This window comes from Felis catus, chromosome A2 (assembly GCF_018350175.1).
Source record: "Felis catus isolate Fca126 chromosome A2, F.catus_Fca126_mat1.0, whole genome shotgun sequence".
In the NCBI taxonomy this organism is placed as follows: domain Eukaryota; kingdom Metazoa; phylum Chordata; class Mammalia; order Carnivora; family Felidae; genus Felis; species Felis catus.
Window position 1 is genome coordinate 3,752,696 of NC_058369.1, and position 24,947 is coordinate 3,777,642.

A 24,947-nucleotide genomic window follows, 5' to 3' on the forward strand; every position below is an offset into this window, starting at 1 on the left:
CTCCGGTGTAAGTGCCCTCCCTTCCCTGTTCCCATGATGTCCTATCTGAAGTGTACTCTTGGAAGGAAGAAGGAAGGAGGGACGCAGGGAGGGAGGAAGTTTCCAATATCGGAAAAGGGAATGAGGGGGCGCCTGGGTGGCTCAGTTGGTTGGGCGGCAGACTTCAGCTCGGGTCGTGATCTTGCCGCCAGTGAGTTCGAGCCCCGTGTCAGGCTCTGTGCTGACGGCTCGGAGCCTGGAGCTGCTTGGGATTCTGTGTCTCCCTCTCTCTCTGATCCTCCCCTGCCCACGCTCTGTCTCCCTCTGTCTCTAAGAAATAAATAAACGTTAAAAACAATTAAAAAAAAAAAAAAAAGGGAAGAGTGAGCGGAACAGCCTCGTGCCCCGTGCACGCAGTGGACGGACGTGAGCATCTTGGCACACTCCTGTCGGGGGGTTTTCATCTCTCTTTTCCCTCCTTCCCTCAAGTCGAGGTGGCTTTGGTTTTCTGTTGCTGCACGAGTGGGCTCATGGCCTGCACTGATTTGCTCACGGTTCTGTAGGTTCTGTGGGCCAGCTGGGTCCTTGGTTCAAGGTCACAGAGGCTGGAGTCCTAGCTCTGGGCTGTCGGCATCTAGAGGTCACTCAGAACTTGCCATGTGTCCCCCCCCAACCCCCGGCCCCCATCTTCAGGCTAGCATGGGATCCTCTCCTGAAGAAGGGCCCTGCCCCTTGTGAGGGCTCACCTGCTTAGGTCAGGCCCACCCAAGGTAATCTCCCTGTTTTAGGGTGTCCTGATGTGGGACCTTAATTAGAACAGCAAAAATCTGGCACACAAGGACCAAAGGCAATTCATTGCAAGCAGGGGCCAGAAGACTTAGGGGCATCTGAGAACCGCGTCTGCTATAAAGAATTTGTTGTGAGATATAATGCGGTACAAAAGCGTGCAAAATGTGTATGCGACCCGAAGATGCGTATTTACGTGCTGTGTACCGAATGACTGTGCGGCCTGCCCCTGTGTAACCTCCCCCCCGCTGCCCACCCCCTACCCCACCCTTTGCAGCCCCCTCCCCATCCAGAGCGGATGACTGCCCTCAGGACCGTCCTCCTCCCGACCTGGCGGATCCTTTCCCTATGTGTGTCTGTGGCCCCGGGCAGCGTGCCGGGTGTTGGCTGGATTTGAACTCCACACAGATGGACCTATTTGTCCTTGTGTTTGTGCTCGGGGTTTGTGGGGAAGACACCCCCGTTACGTGAACCGGTGGCTTATTCGTTTTTATCTGCTGTGGGACTCCGCCTCCACCTGTCTGTCCGTCCATCGGTTCGCTGTCGACGGGCGTTGGGGCTGTTTCCGCCCTGGCCAGCTGCACCCGCCGCGTTAGTGTTGTTACCTGATGCCTGGGCACGGTGTCCGTGACTGCACACGAGGACGTCCTGGGTGCATCCCGACAGCAGCGGCCGTGGGCGATGCTTCCCGTGTGCCAGGCTGCGCTCCGAGAGCCTGCCCGTCTCGCTGCAGCCCTGAGCTGCCCTCCTCGCGGGTGAGGCCCAGGCTGGCCGGGCCCCAGCTCAGGGCCGCGGAGCTCCCAGATGGAGGGGCTGTGGTCGAGCCCCCTTTCCTCACCGCTGCTCCCCTCGCCCCTCAGAGCGTCTCCCTGAGAATCGGGAGGGGTGGCGGGTTCTGGGAGCAGGTGGCCGGGCGGTCGCTCGGCCTTGGGGACGGGGTGTGTCCCGGGTGGCGAAGGTGGCCTGGACCTGAAGGTGTGGGAGGGGAAGGACTCTGACGGAGTCCCCAGCACTGTCACTGAATCCACCTGAGCCGAAGCGGAACCTGTCAGGTTCCCGTGGGAGACGGAGACAGGATGGCGGGGACGCAGGCTGGCCGACGCGTGGCTTCCGCAGAGGTCACGCAGCTGTCCGGGTGGGCTGTGAGGGTGTGGGGGGTGTATTCCAGAAACGTCGATGGGTGGCCACAGGATGCACGGCTTCTCCCGTCTCACTGGCTGGCGCCTGGTCACGTGGCTGCATTTTCGGCTGGGAAGCCTGAGAAACATCGTTCAGGTCCCTGTCCGGTGGGGAAGGGGGGGGGGTGGTCTGGGGGAGGACGGCGGGGAAGGGAGAGGGCTAGATGAGTCAGTTCACGTCCTCACCGAGTGCCCGCGCTGGGTCCAGCATGAACCCGGGATCGACGCCACCCGTCAGGACAGGAGCTGATGGCGTGGCCCCATGCCCCCAGAGCAGGGCCAGGCGCGGTGGTAGCAGGAAGTCCGCATGACTGAGGGCTGAGGCCCGTAGGAAGAGACGCAGCCCGGCAGCCCGTGGAGAGGGCCCCGCTGGAGGGCGGGCGGGCGGCCGGGCGGCCGGGCCAGGGGCGTGGGGCTCGAGGGCAGGCGGGCGAGAGGGTTCGTCCGGGCAGCCACATCCCAGCAAGGTTCCTCTGGCCCAGAGGATGCATCAGCTGGGGGGCAGGCCCAGGCCGCGACGTGGGGGCTTTGGGCCGGCAGGTGTCCCCACTGGGTGTCCCCGTCTTCTGTCTGCCGGCCGCTCGAGGGCCCAGACGTCGCTGGCCTGTCCCACGTCCCCACTGGCTTGGTCTGGCAGGAGCAGATGGGCCTTCACTCACTTCAGAGTCTTTTGTTCAGAGTCGCAAACAGCAGCGGCCGGCTTGTGTTGAGGGAGGCGGGGTTTGTGGCGTAGGCGGCCCGAGTTCCGGCTCCCGGGCCGGAGCGCCAGGTGAGTCCCCTCTCTGCCCACCACTCCAGGAAACCGTCGGTTCTTCTCTTCAAACTGTCGTCGCTGAGCGCCGCCCACCGCGCGGTGTTCGGATCAGGAGCCCACTGAGCCTGTGACTGTGGGCGGGGTCCCGTCCCCCACCGGGGCGGGAGGGGGGACGCCTTCCTGGCCAGGATTCGCTTTCCCCGCCTGTTAGCTAGACGAGCCATCAGGGATTCGGGGTCTGCACACGGGGGCTGGTTTCCAGGGCAAATTTCTGTCGTGCCAGCAGGGTTGCAGTGGGCGATTTCAGCTCCTCTGAAAGGGAGAGTCCTGCAGATCTGCGGGCAAGGAGAGAGAGAGTCTTTGTCAACTTTGCTCAAAACTCCGGCTAGGAGCGCGCTCCCCCTTCCCGGCACGGCAGCAGGAGGTGGGGAGCTCAGGGCCCCCTGTGGCCCGTCCTGCGGTCACCAGGGGCCCCGCCGTCTGCGGGTGTGTGTTTGACGAAGGCACACACGTCCAGGGCGTCGGAAATCACTTCGACAGACCTCAGCCTCCCCGCGTTGATGATGTCCCGGCTGCTCGCGGCCCGTGGAGAGAGCCAGACTCCCAGCCACCTTCCCAGGTCCGACCCAGCTTGTCGCCGCGTCCTGGGCTCGTGCCGGTACGGGGCCGGGGCGGCCGACATCGGCCTCATTCCCCTCGGCCGCGTCCCTCCGCGTCCTGTCCTTGTTCCCTCGCTTCAAACCGCCCGTGCGCAAACACCAGCACGTTGGGGGGCCTCCCCACTGCCGACGCGCCTCCGGCCAGAGGAGTTTGGGAGCCGTGGGTGTGGGTGCAGCGGGAGGCCACCTCCTGCTCGGCTCGCTTTACAAGCGGACGTTCAGAGCGGTGCTCCGAGGGGAAGCCGGGGGTGCTCTGCGTTGGCCCCGCGTCCCCACACCTCAGTCTCCCTTCTGGGCTCCACTCTCCGGCCTGCCGTTCAGAGCCTCACCTGAGAAGCCCCCCACCCCCTTAAAACATCAAAAACACGCACGTGCCTTGGCAGTTTCAGTCCCGTCATACGACAAAAATAATTCCCGGGCCTAAAACGAACCAGGGCTTGGGATCAGATGCCTCCACTTCAGCATTTAACGGCAGGCTCGACACCACTCGCCTCGGAAGTCGGTTCCCTGGTTAACGCGGGCCGGCCGTGTGTGAGCCGGCCGGGGTCTCGGCTTCCCTGGCTCCCCCGGGGTGGGCTGGGAGCATCTGGGGGCCCACGGCCCCGGGAGAGGCCTCGGCGAGCCCTCCCGCCTGCAGCACACCCTTGTCTCCCGCATCGGCACCGCGGGCATCCCATCGGAGACGCCCTGTTTTCTCTGTCTCCTGCGTGCGTCTCAATAAAAACGTCATTATTTGAAATCCTTGACACTGCTCGCGCCAGGTACCGAGTTCCATCGCCTTTTGTCCCGTAAAACGATCCATTAAAGATAAACCCACCGTGACTCAATGAGGTTCTTTCCTGGGAACAAGCCACCCTGGTCCTCTGCTGATCCTATCTCCCCGGCATGTGTTTGTGCTCGTCCTACAAAGGGGCTGCGGCGCCAGGACAAATGAGGGAGGCTGCCTCGCTGCCGAACGGGGCTCCTTGGAAGTCGAGATGGGACAGTTCCAGCCGCTCGCTCAGGGAGGGGCTGCGCAGTCCGGGCTGAGCTCCCTGGTGCAGCGGAGACCAGCTGGGGCTGCACGGGAGCCCCCCCGGGCCTGGATTGCACGTGTACCCTTTCTGTCCTGGGGGTCCGGGACAGGGTCCTCGTGCCCCTCCGTCCCTGCGTCAGCCCCCTGCAACCAGTGTCCCCGTCCAGGTAGCCTGGGCCGCTACCAGGGCGTCTCCCTCCCATCCTAGCAGGCACGGGGACCCCAGGCTATCCGTCCCTAAAGGCCCTTTGCACGTCTTCCGCCTGTTTTAAGGGCAAGTCTGTCTGCCGAGTGCTTTTTTTTTTTTTTAATTTTTTAAAATATTTATTTATTTTTGAGAGACAGAGTGAGACAAAGTGAGACTGGGGGAGGGGCAGAGAGAGAGGGAGACACAGGATTGGAAGCAGGCTCCAGGCTCTGAGCTGTCAGCACAGAGCCCGACGCGGGGCTCAAACCCACAGACTGTGAGATCATGACCTGAGCCGAAGTCGGACGCTCAACCGACTGAGCCACCCAGGCGCCCCGTGCCGAGTGCTTTTTCTAACGTCTTTTATTTCTCTAGACTGATGTGTGGGGTGACCCCTGCCATCTGGAGTGACTATTTTTTTTTTTAATTAATTAATTTATTTTGAGAGAAAGAGAGAGAGAGCGCGCGCGAGAGGGAGCGAGTGACCAGGGGAGGGGAGGAACAGACAGAGGGAGAGAGAGAATCCACGCAGGCTCCACGCTGTCGGCACAGAGCCCGACGTGGGGCTCGATCCCACGAACCGTGAGATCGTGACCTGAGCCGAAACCAGGAGTCGGACGCTTAGCTGACTGAGCCTCCCGGGTGCCTCTGGCGTGACTGTCATTAATGCTGTTTTCACATTCCAACCATCACGATAAGGCCACCTTGCTCCCACCCGGCGTAGCGACCCCGCCACGCTTGTGTCGCGAAGTCAGTCGGTGCTGTCGGACCACAGAGTGGTCTCTTACCTCATTTACTGAGGGACTAGCTCGCAGGTGAGGGAGCATCCTGATGGGTGTTTGTGGCTCTCCTGCCCCGGACGGAGGCTGCGAGCGGTCCCATTACCCCGCAGCGCCAGCTTCGCAGAGATGCGCGTCGGCTCCCCTGGGTCAGACTCTGCGAGTCCGTCAGTGGTGAGCACTCACCTGGGTTTGCGTTCAGCCTCCTCCGTGGCGGGGGGGGGGGGGGGGAGCTCCTGCCTCGGGACCACAGACAAGGGGCAGGGTGTACCTGGTGGGTTTCACGACGCGCTGCGAATGCCTTTCTGGTGCGGACGACGGCTGGCTGTCCTCACGCTGAGCGTTCATTCTGCTCCCTGGCTGGACCGCCTCACTCCGTCGTTCACCAGCTGCTCTCCGCTCTCCCAGGGAGAAGACCGTGTTGTTTCAGAGAAAAGAGTTTGTCTCTTGCCTTCTGTTTACTGTGCTTGCGTCTTTCTCTTGACCTACGGCATCGGCTGGCGTCTGCTGTGGGAATGGACAGCTTGCCCTTTCCGGAATGCCTCTCCTGCCTCGTCGCGCACTGTGACCATGGGGAGGTCCCTCTTAATCCTAGCTGGCTAAGAGCTTTCATACTGAATGCTTTGGAATTTTACGTAGATTTTTATTTGTTGGGTTGTTTTTGCAAGCCTTGGGGTAAAAGGTTAGTCTCTTAATACGCTTCTGTGTCTGATTTTCTAATACCTTACCTAGGACTTGGCAGCTATCTGACACCGGCCTGTCATTTTCCTGTGTGTCTCTGTCCTGTGTCGGTGACTGCATTCCCCATTCATTCTTTCTTTCGAAAACATGCTGGATTCATAGGAGGAGTTACGTGCCATCTGAACTTCCTGTTTGCTTGGTAACCGTAAGTGTAGGTGAGCACTGGCCCTTTAGTGTGGAAGTTTTGTGAGGCTCTCAGTAAAGCTGTCAGGGCCTGGTGCCTTTTCCAGAGGTGGTGTCTGTAGGCTTCTGGTTCCTCTGAGACGGGCTCATCTTACCCTGTTGGATGCTTTGGTTCTGGGCCCAGAAGGCCCTGAAGAGCCAAATGCATCTGTGGTCCTGAGCCCAGAAACTGGGGCGGGGACTGGGACTCACCACTCCCATGTCCACAGGGCTGGGGCATTGTTAATAGCTGTATCGAGGCATAACTTACGTGCCGCACGTGACATACTAGACACAGAAGTCACCTGATGCGCTTGGACGTCAGATGAGGGGTGACCACCATGACTGTGTTTGTCTGGGCCCTCCTGTTCCACTAACCAGCTCAAAGACGGTGCCCCATCGGCCGGGAGGCTTGTGGGGAAGCCCGTTGTGTGACCGGGTCGTTCTGCTCGGCCTGCCCAGAGTGCGGGGCGGTATACTGGAACTGCCCGGCCAACGTGTGGCCAGAGAGGGCGCGGGCTGTGGGCCAAGACGGGCCTTTGTGTGTGAGGACGGCAGTAACGATGGCCTTTCCACACGCCCGGCACGCGGGGCCCTAGCAGGGCTGCTGGCATTTGGAGCCGCCGCGGCCTCCGGGGCTTGTGTGGACGGCTCGCTCGTGCCAGGTGGCCTCCGACTTGACACGCGGTCTCAGCACTTCTAGTGGCCCCTGCCTTCTTGTTTCTGTTTCCATAATTATGGCATGTTAAACGGCCAGGGGCCTGTCTCCCCAGGCCTTGTGCACACACTGTGAAATTAACTTCCTCACCCTCCAACACGCGTCAGGCCGAGCTGACATTTCCAAAGGGCTCCTGGCTGGACCCCCGCTCTGGGCACACGTTCTTCAACAGCGAGGGAGGAGGGTGGGGAGACGAGCTTTCTCGTCACGGCACCTAATGGCCGGGAGCCTCGCGCAGTGGAAGCTGTCAGGCTGGGCGCTCGTCACCGGCACAGTCACCAGAGTCTTGGGGAAGAAAGAAAGCATCACGGCGTCGCATGTGCTGACTCCAGAGCCGGACGGCTGCGGGCAGCACGGGGGCCCCCAGCAGGTGCTGAGGGGCCTGGAGGGAAGGGCGGCCGGGGACTTGAGAGCCTCGGGCCCAGTGAGCCTTTTATCCTTGCAGGAGAGCATGCTGGGAGTTGCCTCGTTACCGTGGAAATGCTGCCCTCCTGGCAAGGGACCCCTGTCCACCTGTAACAGCCCCCGCGGCCCGGGGCAGCCGGCGTGTTCGAGGAGATGAGGGGTGGCTGGCGGGCGGGCGCAGGCGCTCGCCTCTCTGGCCGGAGGGGCCTGCACGGCCCAGAGCCCTGCTACTCGTCCTCATCGTAACTAATGGCTCCCGAACAGGTCCCCGCTCTCCAAGACAGTCTGTGTTCCTCTTCGTGACACGCTCGTTTAATTTTTAACTCACAAGGCATTTGCTTATTTATTTTCATTGTTCTTGATGATAATTCTAAGCCATTAGAGGGGAAAATTATATTCAAAAATGCTGTTTCACACTTTATTTGTTTGATGATTTAGAGCGATAGAAAATAGCACATTTGCTGGCTTTTATAGTCTGATAATTATTCACATCCATCAAGCCATTCCAGGGGAATAAACAAAACACCAAGAAAATGACACTATTAATAGCATCCTCCGCGGCGGACAGGAAGACGTTCCCGGGCCGGTGAGTCAGTAAAATGGAAGCGGCCTGTCCCTGGGCCGGCCGGCGGGCCTGCCCGCGGAGGACACATCGCCTTTTAATTGCCCAGCTCTGTCTGGCCCCGAGAGCTGCCTGGCTGCCAGGCGGAGGCCTCTGCCCGCCCCAGCACCCCCGGCCTGCCCAGTGTCACAAGCCCTGGAGTGTCTTTATCAGGCCGACGGAGTCTGTCGTGACCTGTGCCGGCAGAAGCCTCCTGACGTCTGGGGCCGTGCGGTGTCCCGCCTTGGACCCGGCCTGGCCTCGGTGGGGCTGGCAAGACATCCTGTCCTCTGGCCTCACCGTCAGAACAAGAGCACTGAGCCGCGTGCTGCCCCTCTCCAGCACGCGTGTTCCTGACCCCCCTGTAGACGGGTCAGATCCTCCCCAACACCAGGCTGTGGGTCCTGGATGTGACTGCTCACCGCCCTGGACCCAGCCCCGTGGGCAGGTTTGTGGGTTTCAGCTTGGCCTTTTGGGGCGGCCGTGATTGACGGGGGTGCGTTGTCCACAAGCACCTCAAAGGGTAAACGGAGGACCAGGAAACCCCGGGAAGGCTGGGGGACGCCCGCCTTCCCAGAGTGACCCATCCCGCCCCTCCTCGGACCCGGGCATCGCTTCCTTCTGAAACTCGCTCTCTGGACGTCGGGCTGGCCCCTCACCATCGTGCCTGAAGTGTGTTCCTTCTGTTTGGTCGGTTGTTTGAACCGTGAAACGGCGGGACTGTAATGGCCTTTCAACCGTTGCACATCACGCGTCTTCCCTCCTCACCTGGGGGCCTGGTTCCCGGGGCCCTGGTCTCTCCCGCGTGCCTTTTTCCTAGTCTAGAAATGTCTTCTTTTCCCACCGAAGCCCCTGATGTTTGCAGACGGCTGCCTCTCCGAAAAGGGCGTCTGGCAAACGAGGCCTGAATTCGGCCTTCTCGGTAATTCTGCGGCATTAAGCCTGGAGTTATGGAGCCTGTCGAGTCCTGCTGCAGGGTCACCTGGGGTGGTTGCCAGGGATACCGCTCCGACAGCACCGACTTTTCCGTGACTTTCCGGTTTAGTGTTGTCTGGGAGGACTTTGTGGGGAAGGTTCCAGAGCAGAGACAGTGTGTGGAGGGGGTAGGGCTGGGGAAACACGGAGATAAAAACACCCCGTGGGACACTGTGGAGAAAGTTCCAGATGCCTGCCTGGCCGACCTGAGGTGCAGGACTCACCGTGGGCCCGAGGCTCGGCCAACGCCCCCCTCAGACAGGCCCACGGCCGCTGCCAGACCGTCCCAGGCAAACGGGGGCTGCAGCCAGAGGCGCCCGAGCGACCCCACGCGGGCCGCCGTACCTCCTGCGGCCTTCCCCGGGGCTCCCCTGGCCCCCGCACTCCCCGTGTCTGGTTCTGCTCGCCGGGCCCCAGTCGGCTCGCCCCCTCCCACCTCACTGGGTTCTGGGGATTGCTCTGCCCCCATGTTTGATCCCGGCTTCTCCAGATTCTTCCACCATGACAGGTGTGCCCCTGGGCCTCGCACCCTCCGGGCCCTACAGCTGGCCACCCGGACTGGACTGGGCCCGGGGAGGCTGTCTGTCTGAGGACACCGTGCAGGAACGCTTTGCCACCGGGCGACGGGCCGCCGCGTCCAGAGACTGGCCACTGGGCTTGCAGGCCGGCAGAGTGGATTGCTGCTGGCCGTGAAGTTTGACCTTGTGATGGGGACGGAGGTCCTGGGGAGCGAGACAAACTGCCCCCATGTTGGTGACCAATAAAACCGACTCTGTTTTATGGCCCCGAGAACTCGCTCGCTAATGGCCAGACAGATGCTCCTGCCTCGGGGGTTAGCGAACAAACACGCTCAACCCAGATAGCTGTGTTTCTTCCCTCCTCCTTTCCCTCCCAGAGCCGGGCCGAGGGGCAGCGAGGCCCCCGCACGTGGCCGTGACGAGGGTGACACGGCTCTGCTCTGGGGGCCCCGTGGGGCCTGGGGGCTTCCCTCTGGGGACACGTGACCGTTGCTGTTGGGAGGCCAGGTCTGTAGCCAGCTCACCTGGGCCCCCACCGTGGAGGGCTCCCCAGGGCGCTGGCATGGAGAGAGGGCTCCGGGGGACCCTGCCGCCCACAGTGCCGGGATCCTCCCGGCCGTCGGAAGGCCCCAGTGTGTTTTAACAGACGCGCACCCGCCCCTCGCTCAGAGCCGTGTGTCGTAAAGCACCCACACCCCAGTTCTGCTCGTCTCCCCTCAAAATCTGAGGCTTGCGTCTTGCCGAGCCCCTGAGGGTGTGCGGGGGGCGCGCGTCGCTGGCGCCGGGCCTTCTCAGCATGCTGAGGCTGTCGTGCGTTGTTCCAGGCGGCGGGAGGGCAGCTCTCCCTTGGCCACTGGAGTCCAGAAGTCCCCGAGGCTGTCGGCTTCCCGTCCGCCAGTCCTTTCTAATCCCTCCAGGGGCTGCGCTTCTCAGTGCTCAGCCCAGCGTCTTGCGGTCTGTACTTTCCGATAACAGAGGAGCCACGTTCCCATGTATTAAACTTTTAACATCCACCAGATTCAATTAATCTTATCTTTACAACTCCCAATTACAGGCGGTAATTAAGTGAAAGCGGCATTGTAGACTGGGGATATTGCATTAATCATCACAGCCTTGGAGTCATAAATTAGTTCCTCCCGTCCTCCGGCAAGTTCCCAGAAGGACCGGAATGTTTCATTTCCTGGTTTGGGGGGGACGTTAATCCCACAAAGGTGCTTTGGATTGGGATTAACTTTTATCATCTTTGTGTACGTGATACGAGGCTGTTTCCAAAAGAGTCACCTCATCTGTGTCCAGACCGTGGAAAGTTCTCCAGCAGCAGCAGCAGCAGAATTGCAGGTCCTGTGCTGTCTCCGCAAGGGCCGTGCGCCGTGCCCAGAAATTGATTATTTTTGCCCATCGGATCAGAGACGGCGTTATCTCCTACCCCCGCCCCTTTTTATTTTGTTAAAAAGCAATAATAAATGTCTCGGTCGGAGTGGACTTAGCCCGCCACGGAGTCCGGGCCGGCTTCTGTGTCCTGTGTTGTTCCCATCCTGCGTCCCCCACTGTGCAGGTGGAGGGCGTGCCGCGCCCTGCGCCCCCCACATCCGACTCGTTCTAGAACGTGAGGCGTGCGGACGCAGCGTCTCTCCCCTCGGTACTGTGGACACGGGGCGGGTTGTTGTCCCCAGGGCGTCCCGGGCACTGGGCGCGCTGAGTGGGATCCCTGGCCCCCCCCACGCTCAATGCTAGGAGCCCCCCCCCCCCAGTGTGACAACCACGGATGTCCCCAGACGTGGCCCCGTGACCCCTGGGGGCGGGGTCGCCACTGTCCTGTCCTGGGGACTCATGTGCTCCCCGCCTCCTCCTCCGCGGGACGGACAGACGGCCTGTGCTCAGCACTTTTGTGCCGCGAAGGACCGACGTCCCGGTTCTGCCTGCCTCTGTTGAACACGGAGCTTTTCGTCTTGCCGGGGTGGCCAGGGTGCTGTGTCAGCTGGGGCGGGCTTCTCGCACCCCCGCCGGGGGCGCCCCCCCCCCCCCCCCCGTGGCCGCTGCCTGCCGGGAACGGGTCCCAGGCGGGCCCCCCGCGCCAGCCTCCGCACACAGCATTAGCGGGTGTCACTCTCGTTTCATCTGTTGGCAAACTTGCACCTCACGTCTTTCTTGTTTATGACGGGGACTCGGCAATCTTTCAAACGTAGAACGTGTGAAGCTAAAACTTACAAGTGGTGACAAACGGAGTCTCATTCCTGAAGCTCCTTCCCCGTCGGCTCCTGGTCCCGGGGCTGGGGGAGCGGGAGGCAGGGAGGCGACAGAGGGAGGCTGGGGACCTTCCTGTTCCCCCCTCAGGCCCCCTGCTTGCTTTCTCGTGTTCCGCTCTCTGAGCCTCGTGGAGGCTTTGGTGGCTCTGACCAGTGCCGGCGTGGGGCGGGTGCCGTCACCGCCGTGGAGGGGCCCTCCCGCCCCACCCCTCCTCGCTTCCGTGTGGGTCCCTCCCCCGGCACCCTCCCTGCTGCTCTTCACCCTTCTCACCGCACCCGGTTCTGCTCTGTGCACGGCCCGCATGTCTCCCCGAGGCCGTGGCCGCAGCCCCAGGTCCCTCAAACGCCCGTCACGGTGGCCCGTGACCTCGCCTCTGACGTGCCTCCCTTCTCTCGTAGGTACGCCATCCCACCGGAGCACGGCAAACGCCTGGAGCGGCTGGCCATCGGTAGGTGTCTGCGCCCGCGGGCGGGGACCTGGGCCGAGGGCGGGGGTGGGGCGGGGGTGGGGGCTGGCCCCAGCGTCTCGGGTCGCGCTCCTTGTGTGAGTGTCCATCTCTGGGGGGCTGGCGTGCTATAAGGTGTCCCTGTCTGGTTTTCCATTCCCTTTCCCTCTCGTGACCACAGACCCCGCGCTGGGGTTTGTCGCTCTGTGAGTGACGCGCAGATGCCATTGCTCGGAGCGCTCTTTCCCGGCGTGTTAGCACGGAGCTGCGGGACGTGACTGCAGGCTCCCGCGGGCCAGGGAGGGCGGCCGTGGTCTTTCGTCCCCCCCCCCCCCGGCGCCTGGTACTACATCGCGCCCTCCTCTGGGCCTTCGGGTCTGTGTTCAGTCTGGAAAGTGAGACGTCCAGTTAGGAGCCCCTGCCCTGTGCCCCGCAGCCGCATGGTGACCGTGAGGGTGTCCGCCTGCGTGTGCTGGCCTGGGCCCGAGGGGGCCTCCTGGGAGGACGGGATTTGTCACGGTGAGTCCCCAGCTGTGTCCAGAGGGAGGGCACTGGCGCCTCGGGGTAAAGGCAGGCCCTCGGGACACGGGATCCTTGGAGACAAGCCAGACACCGGGCTGGGTGACGCTGAGGCCCCCGGCCACTGCGACAAAGGGGCTGGTGAGGTTTCTCGCTGCTCCCCGTCACGGCGCCCTGCTCTGTTCTCACGTCGGGTGGCCCTGAGTGCCTCCGAGGACGTTAGCAGACCCCGTTGGCCCAAAGCGTCTGGGCCTCGCCGGCAGGCAGCACCCAGTAGTCGGGGCGGGTGGGGTGATGGCCCTGTGGTTCAGGAGCCCCCTCGGGACGGTGCGGGGCCGTCCCTCTGGGTGGCTGTGGCAGCAGCCTGCCCGCCCTCCCCTGGCAGCCAGGGGAATCTTCCAGAAGCCATCGCTCAGCATTGGCACAGCCTCCCCAACTTCCTGCTGGGTCCTTTGACCCCTCCTCTTGCCTCCCTCAGAGAGTGCCCGCCACCCTCTTCCCCTGCCCCGTTTGGCTTGGGAGACGGAAACGGTCGCTGTTTCCGAGAACTTCTGAGAGCTGGCCGCGCCCGGAGCCGCACGTCTGTTCAGCAAACGCCTGCTGCACGCTTTCCCCCGAGGACGAGGACACAGGCAGGCTTGTCCCGGGAGTGAGGCCGGCCCCGCGGCCGAGCGTGCAGCCAGGCTCACGTTTCCGTTGGAGACCCGGACCCGGCCTTCCCGGGCTGGAGCCTGCTGTCGGGAACACGCTTGTCACCCTAGAAATGCCAGTTACCGCCCCGGCAAAGAGCGATTTCTCTTCCTTCGTAACATCTCAGGTGACACCCAAATGGAAAGGCTTTCCCCGCGCACTGTTTTAAACATAAGTTGGAAACACAAATACTAATTGGAAAATACAAGTCGAGAAATGTCTTTCTCATTTTCCTCTGCCGTTGCTGTTGTGACAAATCACTCCCGAGTCAGTGGCTCCAAGCAGCACGATTCTCTCAGCTTTGCTGTGAACCTGGAATCGCTCTAAAACAGCCCTAGTTAAACGCACACAGTTACTCCCTCACGTTTGGGGCTCAGGGGTCTGTCTGACCCGGGTCTCGGGCTTGGGCTGCCCGGGCTCCTGCCTCCAGAGACGCCGGCGTCAGCCCGTGTCCCTGTCTGTGGTCACGTGCTCTCCCCTCTGCGGTCAGGGCCTCCCTCTGCCTCCCTCCCGTGGAGACCCTGTGGTGACCCGGGGGTCGCCCCCATCCTGGGCGCCTGCACATGATCCCTTCTGTGGAGCCCCTGCCACGCGGAAGGCGACATAGTCACAGGTGCTGGGGAGCAGGACGTAGACATCTCGGGGGGCCACCGTGGGGCCTCCCACACCTACACAGCCATGGAAGAAGCCGCCACGGAGCGATCCGCACGGGCGGCCTCCGGTGACCACAGCCCGGCCCGGTTTTCTGCTGGATTCTGCAGTCATGCCCGGCCCCTTCTTCCTCTCTGTGCCTTTTCCACTAGACAAGTTTTGGGTGATCTGAACGCCCCCCAGAAAAGCTAGACACGGGATCCCGTGGGACCATGGCCACTCTCCCTGGAGCCCGGCCGGCTCCCCACGTCCTTCTCGCGCCGGGGCCCTGCTGCCCGGGAACCTGTCTCGGGGCGTGCGGGAGGCACAGTGGCTGGGACAGGTCGGCCAGGAGCCGGAGGCCTCTGGGAGCCTCCCCACGTTGCTTTGTGACCGGTGTGGACTGGTCTGGCCTGGGGGAGGGCTGGCTTCGCGCTTCCCCTGCGCCCCTCCGCAGAGGGAGGGCGGGAGAGGTTCTAGGGCAAGTGAGTCACTGCCCTCCTCGGTGTCCCTTCCAAAGTTTTTTGGGGGCGCGCGTCACAGGCTCCATTATTGAGATGGATGGAATGAGTTTGCGATGAATATGGAAAATGAATAGCCGAGCTCCAAATGGGCTCGCTGGGAGAGTCGTGGAGCCCACGGAGAGAGCATTAATGTGTTGGCGCGTTATTGGTGCTAATCACTTAAAATGTGCGCCTTTATTAGAGCTTTAATGAGAGCCACTTAAACTGTGCATTAAAAAGAACTGCAGAGAGGCCGCGGGCCGGGCGGCAGGGGCCATAACTCTAATTGAAACGCTTTTAGCACAGAGGAAAGTTGCTGGATTCAGTAATCCCTCGCACTTTCCAGAACCTGGCAGTCGTGTCCTGGCTGGCGGGCGCCCCACCCCCCACCCCCGACACTGTGACTCTGTCACTTGGAAGCCCTCCTGCCCCAGCAGGTGTGTGTGGGTGGTGGGGGTGGGGCCGAGCGCTGGCTCACAGCACGCACGCACGTGGGAGTGTGCCCTCTTCGGCGACCCATGGGGACGTGCGCTGGCCTGGAGGCCGGGGGCCCGAGGTCTGGGTCGGCTCCCGGCAGGATCCCTGGGCGGGCCGGCTGTGCCTGGGGGACAGTCCTGGAGGGAGCGGACCTTGAGAACCCGTCCTGCACCTCACCGAGACTGTGCCGTCTATCGGTCGTGGTTTGGGTGAGAGGCCCAGGACCTTTGCATGGGATCCCGGGGCCGGCTTTTCTTTAACTGCTAGACCTACGTGTCACTGATTTGGGTCCACTGGTGACTTGGAAAGGTCTCCGAACTGTGTTAAACACGGTTTCTGAGCAAGTGGAACTGACAGTCTGACTTCTGTACGTTTACAAACGTCGGTTTATGTGTTCTTAAGTTTATTTATTTTGAGAAGGGGTTGGAGGGGCCGAGAGAGAAGGAGAGAGAGAGAGAGTCCCCAGCAGGCTTTGCGCTGTCGGCACGGAGCCTGACGCGGGGCTCAAACTAATAAACCGGGAGATCGTGGCCTGAGCGGAAACCAAGAGTCGTCGGGTGGTTGACCGACGGAGCCGCCCAGGCGCCCCCGCACACGTTGTTTTAAACCGGTCGTGTGGCATTCGGGGAGACAGAAAGCGTCCCCGGGCGGGAACTCAGACCCCCTTGTGTGTCACAGACGGTCAGGGGTGGATGCAGCCGCAGGCCGGGTCGGGTTGTTCGGCCCTTTGCCCGCCAGACTGAGGGCCTCAGAGGGCCAGTCGGCAGCTGGAGCCTCTGTCTCCTCGCCTGCCGTGGGGACCGTGTGTGCGAAGAGCCCAGGCAGAGCCCGTGCCCGCGCTGAGGCCTTCCTGCCTCTTTGTCCGTGACTTGCTTTGTGGGGGGCACGGCCCGTGACTTCCGGTGTGAGCGCGTCCTTCCCGCGTCCCATCTCCCCGGCTACACCAACGCACTGGCTGAGCGACTGCGCCCGTGCGATGCGGCACGGGTTTTATTTGGGGGGGTGCTCAGGGGGGAGGCCCGCACCCCATCTGTGACTTGGGGGGGCGCACTGTGTTGCACAGCTGGGCTCCGGGCTCGCTGACTGGGGGTCTGAGGGGCTGCCTTCCCGGCCACCAGCAGAGCACATGGCTTTGCGACGAGGTCCTGTGCGTTTCATTCCCTCGGAGCCGGGGGGCACCACACCCCGTGCCTGATTGGGGGAAGGCGCCGCCCACAGAGAGGCCTTCCCAGCGCCACCCGTCAGGCTGACAACCCATCTTTTCTGCTCTAGGGTTCTTCCCCGGGAGCTCCCAGGGCTGTGACGCCTTCCTGCGGCACAAGATGACCCTCATCTCGCCCATCATCCTCAAGAAGTACGGGATCCCGTTCAGCCGGGTACGTAGGTGCTGCTGGGGCTGTGGCCCAGGGAACCACCAACGTCCCGGGAAACTGGCTTCTCACCCCTCAAGAAGGTTCTAGAGCACTGGCAAGCCAGAGGAGAGTGGGTTGGCTGGGCTGGGCTGTGGTGGGGGGTGAGGATAGAAGAGGGGGGAGTCGAGTGGGGCCTCGCCTTGCCTCCCAGCCCCTCGCAGACCCAGTCCCTTGTCTGGTGGGGCTGGCAGCTGCCAGCAGGGCCCTGCAGGGTCAGGGTGGCAGGGGAGGGGCGGCTCCTGCCAGCTTCCCAGGAAGCCCCCGGAGAACCGGGCAGGCCTCTCCGCGCCCCCAGACGCCCCGACTTGGCCCCGATCTCTGGCCCCACCCCGTGGCCCACTGCAGACATCCTTTGAGAGAAGGAATACCTGTTTGGAAATGATCTATCTGGCTCTCCCGCAGCACGAAGACTGTGAACTCAGTCAATTTACTGCTCCAGGGGCCGCTCCGCTCGTCCGGGAAAGCCTGTGATGCATGAGGCCTGAGGCTGGGGAATCTGGGTGGCTGGCGGGGACCCTGCGGGGGAGGGGTGGGGGAAGGGGGAGGCTGGGCCTTTGTCCGGGGCTCTGCCCGGGGGTGGGGCGCTTCCCCACAGACAGGCCTCGTGGACAGGATCCGACGGGATCGGCCAGGATCGGCCAGGCCCGGCTCCCCCAGGGGGACGTGCCTGCAACCTTCCGGGCAGCCTCTGGGCTGGGCACCGAGGGCCAGCCGGAGAGGAAGAGGCTCCCGAGGGTCTGATTCCTGAAGGCCTCCCTACGAGAGCGTTTGTCAGGCGCGGGGGCAAGTTGTGCGATCGGGACCCTCGCGCTGCCTTCTTGCCGCGAGTGTCAGCGAGTCGGAAATCGCTTCTGACATTTCAATCAAACCGCCTGTAGCCGTGGTGCTCAGGTCGGGAATTCGCTCTCACTGTCGGGCCCGTCCATCAGACAGCGGGACGTTCTGCTGTGAGAGACGCAGGGCTTCCGTGCCTTCCGCTCCTCCCCTCCTGGTTCCAGCGCCCCGGCTGCCGGGAGAACGGACACAGCCTTGCTGGCGGAAGCGAGAAGGGTGTGCTTTCCCGCGGTCTGTGCAGAACGTCCTCCCGGGCGCCGCTTCCTAGAGGGAGTTGCCGGTCGGAGGGCTGGGCTGGCGGGGGCACCCTCCCGTCTCCCGCGTCGCTGCCCACGTGGGCACTGCACTTTGTGAACGGAAGGCGGGGCCGCTGGCCTCAGAGGCCCCAGCTCCCCTCACCCCTGCCCGGCCGTCTGCGGGGCCTGCGGGGCGGAGGCCGCGGCCGGGCCAGCAGGGAGCGGCGTCGGGCTCCGGATGAAGGCCCCGTCCCGGTCCTCATCTGAATTCCTGGCAGCCCTGGGGGGGAGGGCCTCCCGCCCTCCGCTTATAAATCTTCGTAATGGTATTTACTTCTGGAAGAAAAAGATCAATAGCAGAGCTTTTTAATAATTAAAAGTGTGTATTTCTGTGATCTGCCACGGACTTCCTCATTTATTCTGCGAGAGCTCGAGGAAGCAGCTGAATTGAGGCTTTCTCCATGACTGGCGTCTGGGGCTGGCATTCCCTTCACGGCTTGCATCCATCATCCCCAGTGCCTTCTAATTTATCGTCGGGATAACGTTGACGGCTGCGACATGGAGGACAGACACTGCGGGCTCGAGATGAAGCCGCCAGGATGTAGAGTTGGGCGACAGGAACATAATTTCCTTGCCATCCTCACGGAGCGCATCTGTTCTGGGCCGTGGTCCGTGGAGGGGTCGGCAGGGAGAGCGGGCTCTAAAGTCTGCCCGAGGCACCTGCCCGCACCGGGCTCCCAGAGCCCCGCCTCCCAGGGACCCTGCAGTGAGCCCCCCCCCATGGGGCTCCCAGCCTGTGCCAGGCCCCATGCCTCCTGCCGGAGGGAGGGAGGAGAGCAGGCGGGGACGCTTGGAGGAAGAGGGGGATGGTGCCGTCCAAGGTCAGCTCAAAAACGATAAGAAAATCAGTAATCACATTGTAAAAGAAAAAAAAAAATTCTACATTATGATTTTATTTGCAACCCGTTTCACGCGATCCTGTGACAGGAGCCAGCCCAGAGAATCCTTGCTGTGGACGGGGGTTGCTGGGGCCCTGGGGACCCTGGGTGTTCTCTCTCCGCCCCCGTCTCCCGCCGTCTGTGCGCTCCATCCCCCACACGCCTGTCACTTGGACAGGAATTTAAAAATATAACTTAATGCACACTGACTTCCCTTGATTGGTGCAATTCATTACTTGAAAAGAAAAATATCTTCGTGTTCTTAAGGACTGGCTTTTCTCCAGGCTGTGTCGGCTTTGATTGATTTTTGACGCTGTGGTTGGCTTCTGGAAGTCTCCCGCCCCCCATCTCCTGCCTGCCCCCACCCCCTCAGGGTTCGACTTCTTATGGGCTACTTAAATGAATCCAGCAAGTTTTACTATTCATCTCTCTGGAGGAATAAATAAAGATTAGCAAGCTTGAGCACTCCTCCAAAGCCACAGTAGAAAGATGAACAGCCGGGTAAGTGGGGGCAGAAGGAGACACTTTGCAGAAGGGGACAGACGCACCCGTCCACCTCGGGGAGAGGCGATCGAAGCCGGGAGATACTGAGGCCCACCCGCAGGCGCGGCGAAAATCCACACTCCCACCACCGGCAGCAGGGACGCAGAACGGGCGGCCGCTGCAGAAAACCCGCCGGGCAGCTGCCTGGGAACCTCCACCTCCTGCCCCCCGGAGACCCCGCAGGAACACAAGCACACGTCTGTCCGTCTGTCCGTGTGCGCAGCCTGGAGCACAGCGCCCGCTGCAGCCGTACTCGCCAGAGCCCCGCACCAGAAACAGCCCAGGAAGGGGAGCCGATGAGCAGACAGTGACGCGGCCACACGACGGAATACCCTTGGGGACCGGGAGGGGTCCGAGGGCCTCGAAGACGCACCGAGGACAGAATCAGACACAGGAGCGCAGTCCGAGCGAGGCCGTTGAATGAAACCCTAGAAAGAGACGTACCCCCCGGTAACAGAGGCACATCTCCCAGGTTGGGGATCGCGGGCGGTAGGGGGCTGCCCGGCGTAGTCCGTTCCTGTGTGGGACGCTGGTTACTCAGAACTCCAGATGACCTGTAACCACTCGGACCCTACATTGTCACTCCCTCGCCTCCAGCCTCGGTTTCCACATCCGTGGATTGGGCCACCAGCCCCGCCTGTCGTGTTCCGGGACAGTGAGAGAGAATAGTACTCACGGAGTGGGGCCAGGGGTGCGGCTGCAGCCCCCACCTTTTTCCTCCAGGCCTGGGAGTGGAGGTTCCAGAAGCCTGTCTGGGCTCATTGTGGGCCCTCTCCCCCGTCACTCACACCCAGCTCCTTGGTTTGGGGTCTGTTTGAGAGATCGGATCAGACCGTTTGAATAGTCTAGAAACGTCAGCTCATGTGACAGAGTTCCGACCTTGACGTTGTGTCCTTACGACATGCTTATAACGTGTTATATAACATGTTTCTCACTGGGAAGGAGCCACCTCCCGGGATGTGAGGGACGGACCCTGTCTTACGACGGCCAGAAGACTCGGGTCATTTTCCACGAATGTTTTTTCCTCACAAGGGCTAGAAAGACCCTGCACTTTGAGCACGCCCTGTCCTGTGCCCGAAGGGTTCTGCGGCTGCGGCCAGTGCTGTCTGCACCTCCTCACCAGCCCCCGATGCTGTATCAGAACGTGGACGGCAGACGGGACACGGCCACCTACCTCCAGACCAGGAGAACCCTTCCGTCCCTGCAGCCGAGAGCGCCCAGAGGCAGAGCATTGAATAGCCCCGTGTGTCTAGAGGGTGTCTTTTTTTTTTTTTTAAGACTCTTTATTTATTTTGAGAGAGAGTGCTAGTGGGGGAGGGGCAGAGAGAGAGGGAGGGAGAAAGAATCCCAGGCAGGGTCCACGCTGTCAGCACAGAGCCCAGCACAGGGCTCGATCCCGCGGACCTTGAGATCATGACCTGAGCTGAAACCAAGAGTCGGACACTCAACCGACTGAGCCCCCCAGGCGTCCGCCCCGCAAAAAACAGAGCGCCTGTCACCTTGGGGTACGTCACCCTGGGCTCCGGTGCGCGGCGGGCCACGGCAGAGCTCTCCTGCTGGCCACGGCCATGCCTGCTGTATAAACCGTGTGGGAGATCTGCTGGGGCCCGTGCAGTGGGGCTACCCTCCCCCGGGCAGACCTCCACTCGCTCCCGACATCGGGGCTCCCTGGCGCTTGCTGGGAAGTCCTTGATCCCACGTGCCCCTGCTGTACTTGGCGGTGGCTCCTGGTGGCCTTGGCCACCAGCCTGGCCTGGGCCAGCGTTGCTTCTGGTAGGTGAGCCGAGCAGCGAATGGCATTCCTCACTTGGCCTCGCCCCTCAGCTGCTGGCTCCCCACTCACCTGTCCCTTTCCCCCCTCAGATCACGCAGGAGGCCGGGGAGTTCATGATCACGTTCCCCTACGGCTACCACGCCGGGTTCAATCACGGGTTCAACTGCGCGGAATCTACGAACTTCGCCACCCTGCGGTGGATCGATTACGGCAAGGTGGCCACTCAGGTAAGTGCCCACAGGCCCCGCGACAGGGCCCACGTGGCGGTCGGCCCCCCTCAGCCTGCCCCCTCGGACCGGGGCCCCTGCAGCCTCTGTTTCTACTCGGCGGGGGCCTGGCGTCTCCGTCCGGGTCTGTTTCCGGGATCCTTCGGGAACTCCTCCCCAGCACGTTCCTCGCCTGGAACGGACAGGGAGGCGGCAGGGGGCAGGTGGGCGGGTGGGTGGGTGTCCGCCTGGAGCCTGGAGCCTGGGACCTGTGGCCGAGGGCTTTTCCTCCTGGCAGACTCTACTGTCTGGGCCCGAGGACTTCCTGGTGGTCTGGGCTGTGCATGGAGGTCACCGGGGGACAGGAACACTTCTCTGATTCTCCTCCCGGGAATTTCCTGCTCTGTTGTAAGAGGGCCGGTTACTGGCCGACAGATTTGCATCTGAACTGAGTTCTTGTTCCCAAATGCCCTTGGCTCCACACGTACCCGTCTGTGTGGTTTTCATTGACAGCTCAAAGGGTGGCAGGTTCCTGGGAGCTGCTGGGCACAGGTGGGCTCGTGTCTACCTGCCTCCCTCACTCCACTCGCTCCCTTGGCTCCCTCTGGAGCCCGAGACGGCTCTGGGGGCCCGGCGACGGGACGTACACATCCCAGACCCCTAGTCCAGACCCCTAGTTAGTGGGGGGTTGGAGCCTAGGAGGCAGCAAGGAGGGGCTGGTGGTGGGCGCACAGCTGCTTGGACCAAGGGCCTTCCTCCCAGGACTGCCACCGAGGCCCGAGGCCCCTGTCCCGGCCTCAGCACAAGATGGCAGTCTTCCCGTCAGGCTGGGCTCGGGCTTTGGCCCAGGGTTTTGGCCCCTCCGGCCTCTGCCCACTGCAGACGGACCCGGTTACTCATGGCTCCCTAGTGCTGGGGGCACCCGGCACAGGAGAGCCCCCTCCGGCGAGGCCAATGCGGTGTGAAAATGGGGTACATCCCGCCAGGCTCCCTAGTGGGAGGCTGGGGGCTCCCCCGAGGAATTGCTTTTGGCTGCTTCTGAGTCAGGGCCCGGGACCAGGGCAGACGGTGCGTCTCCCACCAGATCCAGAAGTGGGGACCCGGTGGTGATGAGTGCGTGGCGGCTGGCCGCGTGTGGGTGTCGTGGCCGCGAGCTGAGAGTGTAACACGCACGCTGTCCGAGGTTCTGCGTAACAAGGGGCGTGAGATGTTGCCCAAGTACTTGGTAGTGCTGCTTATGTAGGCTGTGTTTTCAGATAGATTGGGCGAAACGAAATGTTAAAGTGAACGTCACCTGTTCCTCTTTACCGTTTGACCGTGGAGACCAGACACACGAAGATCGCACAGGTGGCTGGCGTTCTATTTCTGGCGGGCAGCTCGGGCCTCGACGAACTGGCTAACCTTTATTCTTCTAACCACCCGTGTCTCTGGCTCCGCTGTTGGAGTGCGGTTTAGAAAAGGACGCGGGCTTTGTTGGAAGGAGGCTGGAGAGGCGCTCTGGGGGTTTAAGCGTCGGGATTTTTAGCGGCGGGGGAGGGTGTCTCTGGCAGAGACACTGGCTTCGCTCAAAGAGGAGACGTGTAAAGGAGCCATCGAACGTCCCGTGTGGGGGTGTGGTTCTGCGTGGACGACCGCAGGCCGCTGTGGGTGGTGAGAGGAAGCTCGGAGAATTCCAGGGGCCCGTGCGCAGAGCCCCTGCCGCGGCGTGAGCCGCGACTGAGTCGTAAGGTCTGGACGAGATCGCAGGCTTGTCCTGGAGGCGCTGTCAGAGCCGAAGCCGCAGTGGGGCCGGCAGGGACTGCCCGGATATGAAAAGCAATCTCGGGTTCAGCCGTGTGTTCACAAACAACTGACGTTTGGGAAGTGCCGTCTTAGATTGGGCCTCCACGCTTACATTGCCGGGCGGCGTAGCGTGAAATTACCGAACAAGTGGAGCGCGGTGCTCCGCGCAAGCCGGGGTTCGGGTGGGCGGCCGGGCCCCGTGCCGGGCTCCCTCGTGGGGCCACCCCAGCTGCCCGGTCCTGTGGCGGGAAGGCGGCGGCGGTGGAGGGGGGGGGGGGTTCCGCCGGGAGCGGCCCTTGGCCGTGGCGCGGCAGGCCCTGCGGTCCGGGACGTCAGCTCCCGGCCAGGGGATGGGGGCGGCGGTTTCGGCCTCCTGCAAGCCTCGCGGCCCCGTAGAGTCCAGTCCAGGCAGGAGAGGCGGCTGGCCGTACGGATGACCGCCGAGGCATGTCCGAGGCAGGACCTGGGAGGGGCAGGGAGGTTGTTCGGGTCAGATGGTTCCCGGGGACCTGCTACGTCCTTGGCCGCGCTTTAGGGAATGGAGCGTGGGGCTGGGGGAGGGTTCTAGCACGATTTTCCTCAGCCAGGGCTTCTCCCTGCCGGCCTGAGCTGCCCACCCCCATCTCTGCTTGGGCCAGTTCCTTCCAACACCTTCCTCAGACCCCAGGGAGAAGCGTTTCCATTTTCCAGACTTTAGAGACTTTTTACTCGGTTCTCAGGTTGTTCCTCTTCTCCCAGGCTCCCTCCGTGCTGGTGCACGAGAAGCCCAGCTCTCGGGGTTGGCTGGCCTCTGTCAATGTCAGGAATTCGTGTGCTTTCTCCTTCTAGAAGAGGGGTCTGCAAACCCGGGCCCACAGGCCAAATTTGGCAGGCTGTTTTTGCGTGGTCTGCAACCTGAGAACGGTTTTTTACATTTTTCTAGAGAGTCGTGCAAAAAAAAAACAAACAAACAACAAACCCAAAAAACAAAAAAAGTCACAAGAAGAACATACAGCACACCGGTTCGGTGAAACCCAGATTTCCGGTTTATAAATAAAGTTTTATTGGCACCCAGCCACGCCCATTCGTTGGCACGCTGTCTCTGGCTGCTTCCGTCTGTGACGGCGGAGTTGGGCAGTTGTGACCGAGACCACCTGGCCTGCAGAACTGAAGGCCGTCGCCTCCCGGCCGTTGAAGAGGAGTGAGCTGTCCCTGGTCTCGAGGATCGATGGTGCGGGCGGGCCCTAGCCTTTCCTGCCAGCGCCGGCTCCGGCCGGTCAGGGCTGACCCGTTGCCTCCTGCGCCCTTTCCCAGCCCCCAGGGTCTCTGGCGTCAGAGGGGCTCCCCTCTCAAGCAGGCTGGCCTCCCCGCCCTGAGCTCCACACCCAGCACCGCGGCGGCTGCCCCAAGAGCTTCTGGATGGGCCGGGGAGGGGGCTGGTGGGCACGGGGAGATGTCCTCCGAAGAGCGTCACTGACCGGACCTCCGTGGCGGAGCAGGAGGCCCAGGCCTCGGGTGCTGGTCGGCCCCCGCGGGCCAGACGGGCTCCCAGGTTCCTCCGGGCGGGAAAACCCCAGAGGGAGCCCAGGCTTTGCCGCCTCTTGCCAGAGAGCTCTAGGAGGGAGCTCCCCCGGGCCTCGCGGCCAAGGTCCAGCTTCGAGTCGACGTGGTGTTTCGGTGTCTGCCGTCCTCCGTGGTCTTCCTTCCTGAGCCGCTTGGCCGGCGCTAACGTTTTCCACCCATCGGCCTCCAGGAGGAGAGCCGCGAGGGCTGCCGGGACCCTCCCGGGCCCGCGCTGTCGGGGGGACGGGCAGGAAGACGCCGCCTGCCTCTGTGTCCCACCCTCCTGCCGGCTTGTGGATCGCGCAGCCCCGTCACCGAGGCCCCTCGCTTCCCTGGCTTCCGGCCTCACGGGCGCAGGACGGGGCCTCCTTCTGGGCCGGAGGGTAGAGGGGGTGGCCCCCACCCACCGCACTGCCAGCAACGAGGGGCCAGGGTTTTGTGTAATTAAGGAGAACGCAGCTGGGGGGCCAGGACGAGCGGAGACCGCTGAGTCCCTGAGGGTCAGGGCCGGGACTCCGAGGAGGGAGCAGCGATGACAGGGACAGGGCTGGGGGGACTTCCTGCCCGCTCCACCTGCCCCGGCGAGGCGGAAGGACGGGCCGGGCACTTTGAGGGAAACATTCGTAACCCCGCTCTATGGATGGATGGGCGGGGTGGGGGCGGGGGTTGCCCGAACGTTGCTAGATGTTAGCTCGACGTGGTGGAGTTTGGG

General features: G+C 62.5%; 1 protein-coding gene across 15 annotated transcripts in view; it reads left to right on the forward strand.

Moving 5' to 3' along the window:
* LOC101091764 (E3 ubiquitin-protein ligase UHRF1) overlaps positions 1–24,947 on the forward strand; it is a 177,686-nt gene that overhangs the window by 108,105 nt on the left and 44,634 nt on the right. For 13 of the 15 annotated variants that reach the window (XM_045044228.1, XM_045044236.1, XM_045044232.1 and 10 more), the window contains 3 exons: positions 12,103–12,152; positions 16,241–16,344; positions 20,795–20,932. In XM_045044228.1, coding sequence (XP_044900163.1) covers positions 12,103–12,152; positions 16,241–16,344; positions 20,795–20,932 — 292 coding nt within the window. Of the gene's footprint in view, positions 1–7,403; positions 7,902–12,102; positions 12,153–16,240; positions 16,345–16,782; positions 16,886–20,794; positions 20,933–24,947 lie in introns of those variants that run through there. The other 2 variants (XM_045044254.1, XM_045044250.1) reach the window with 2 other exon arrangements.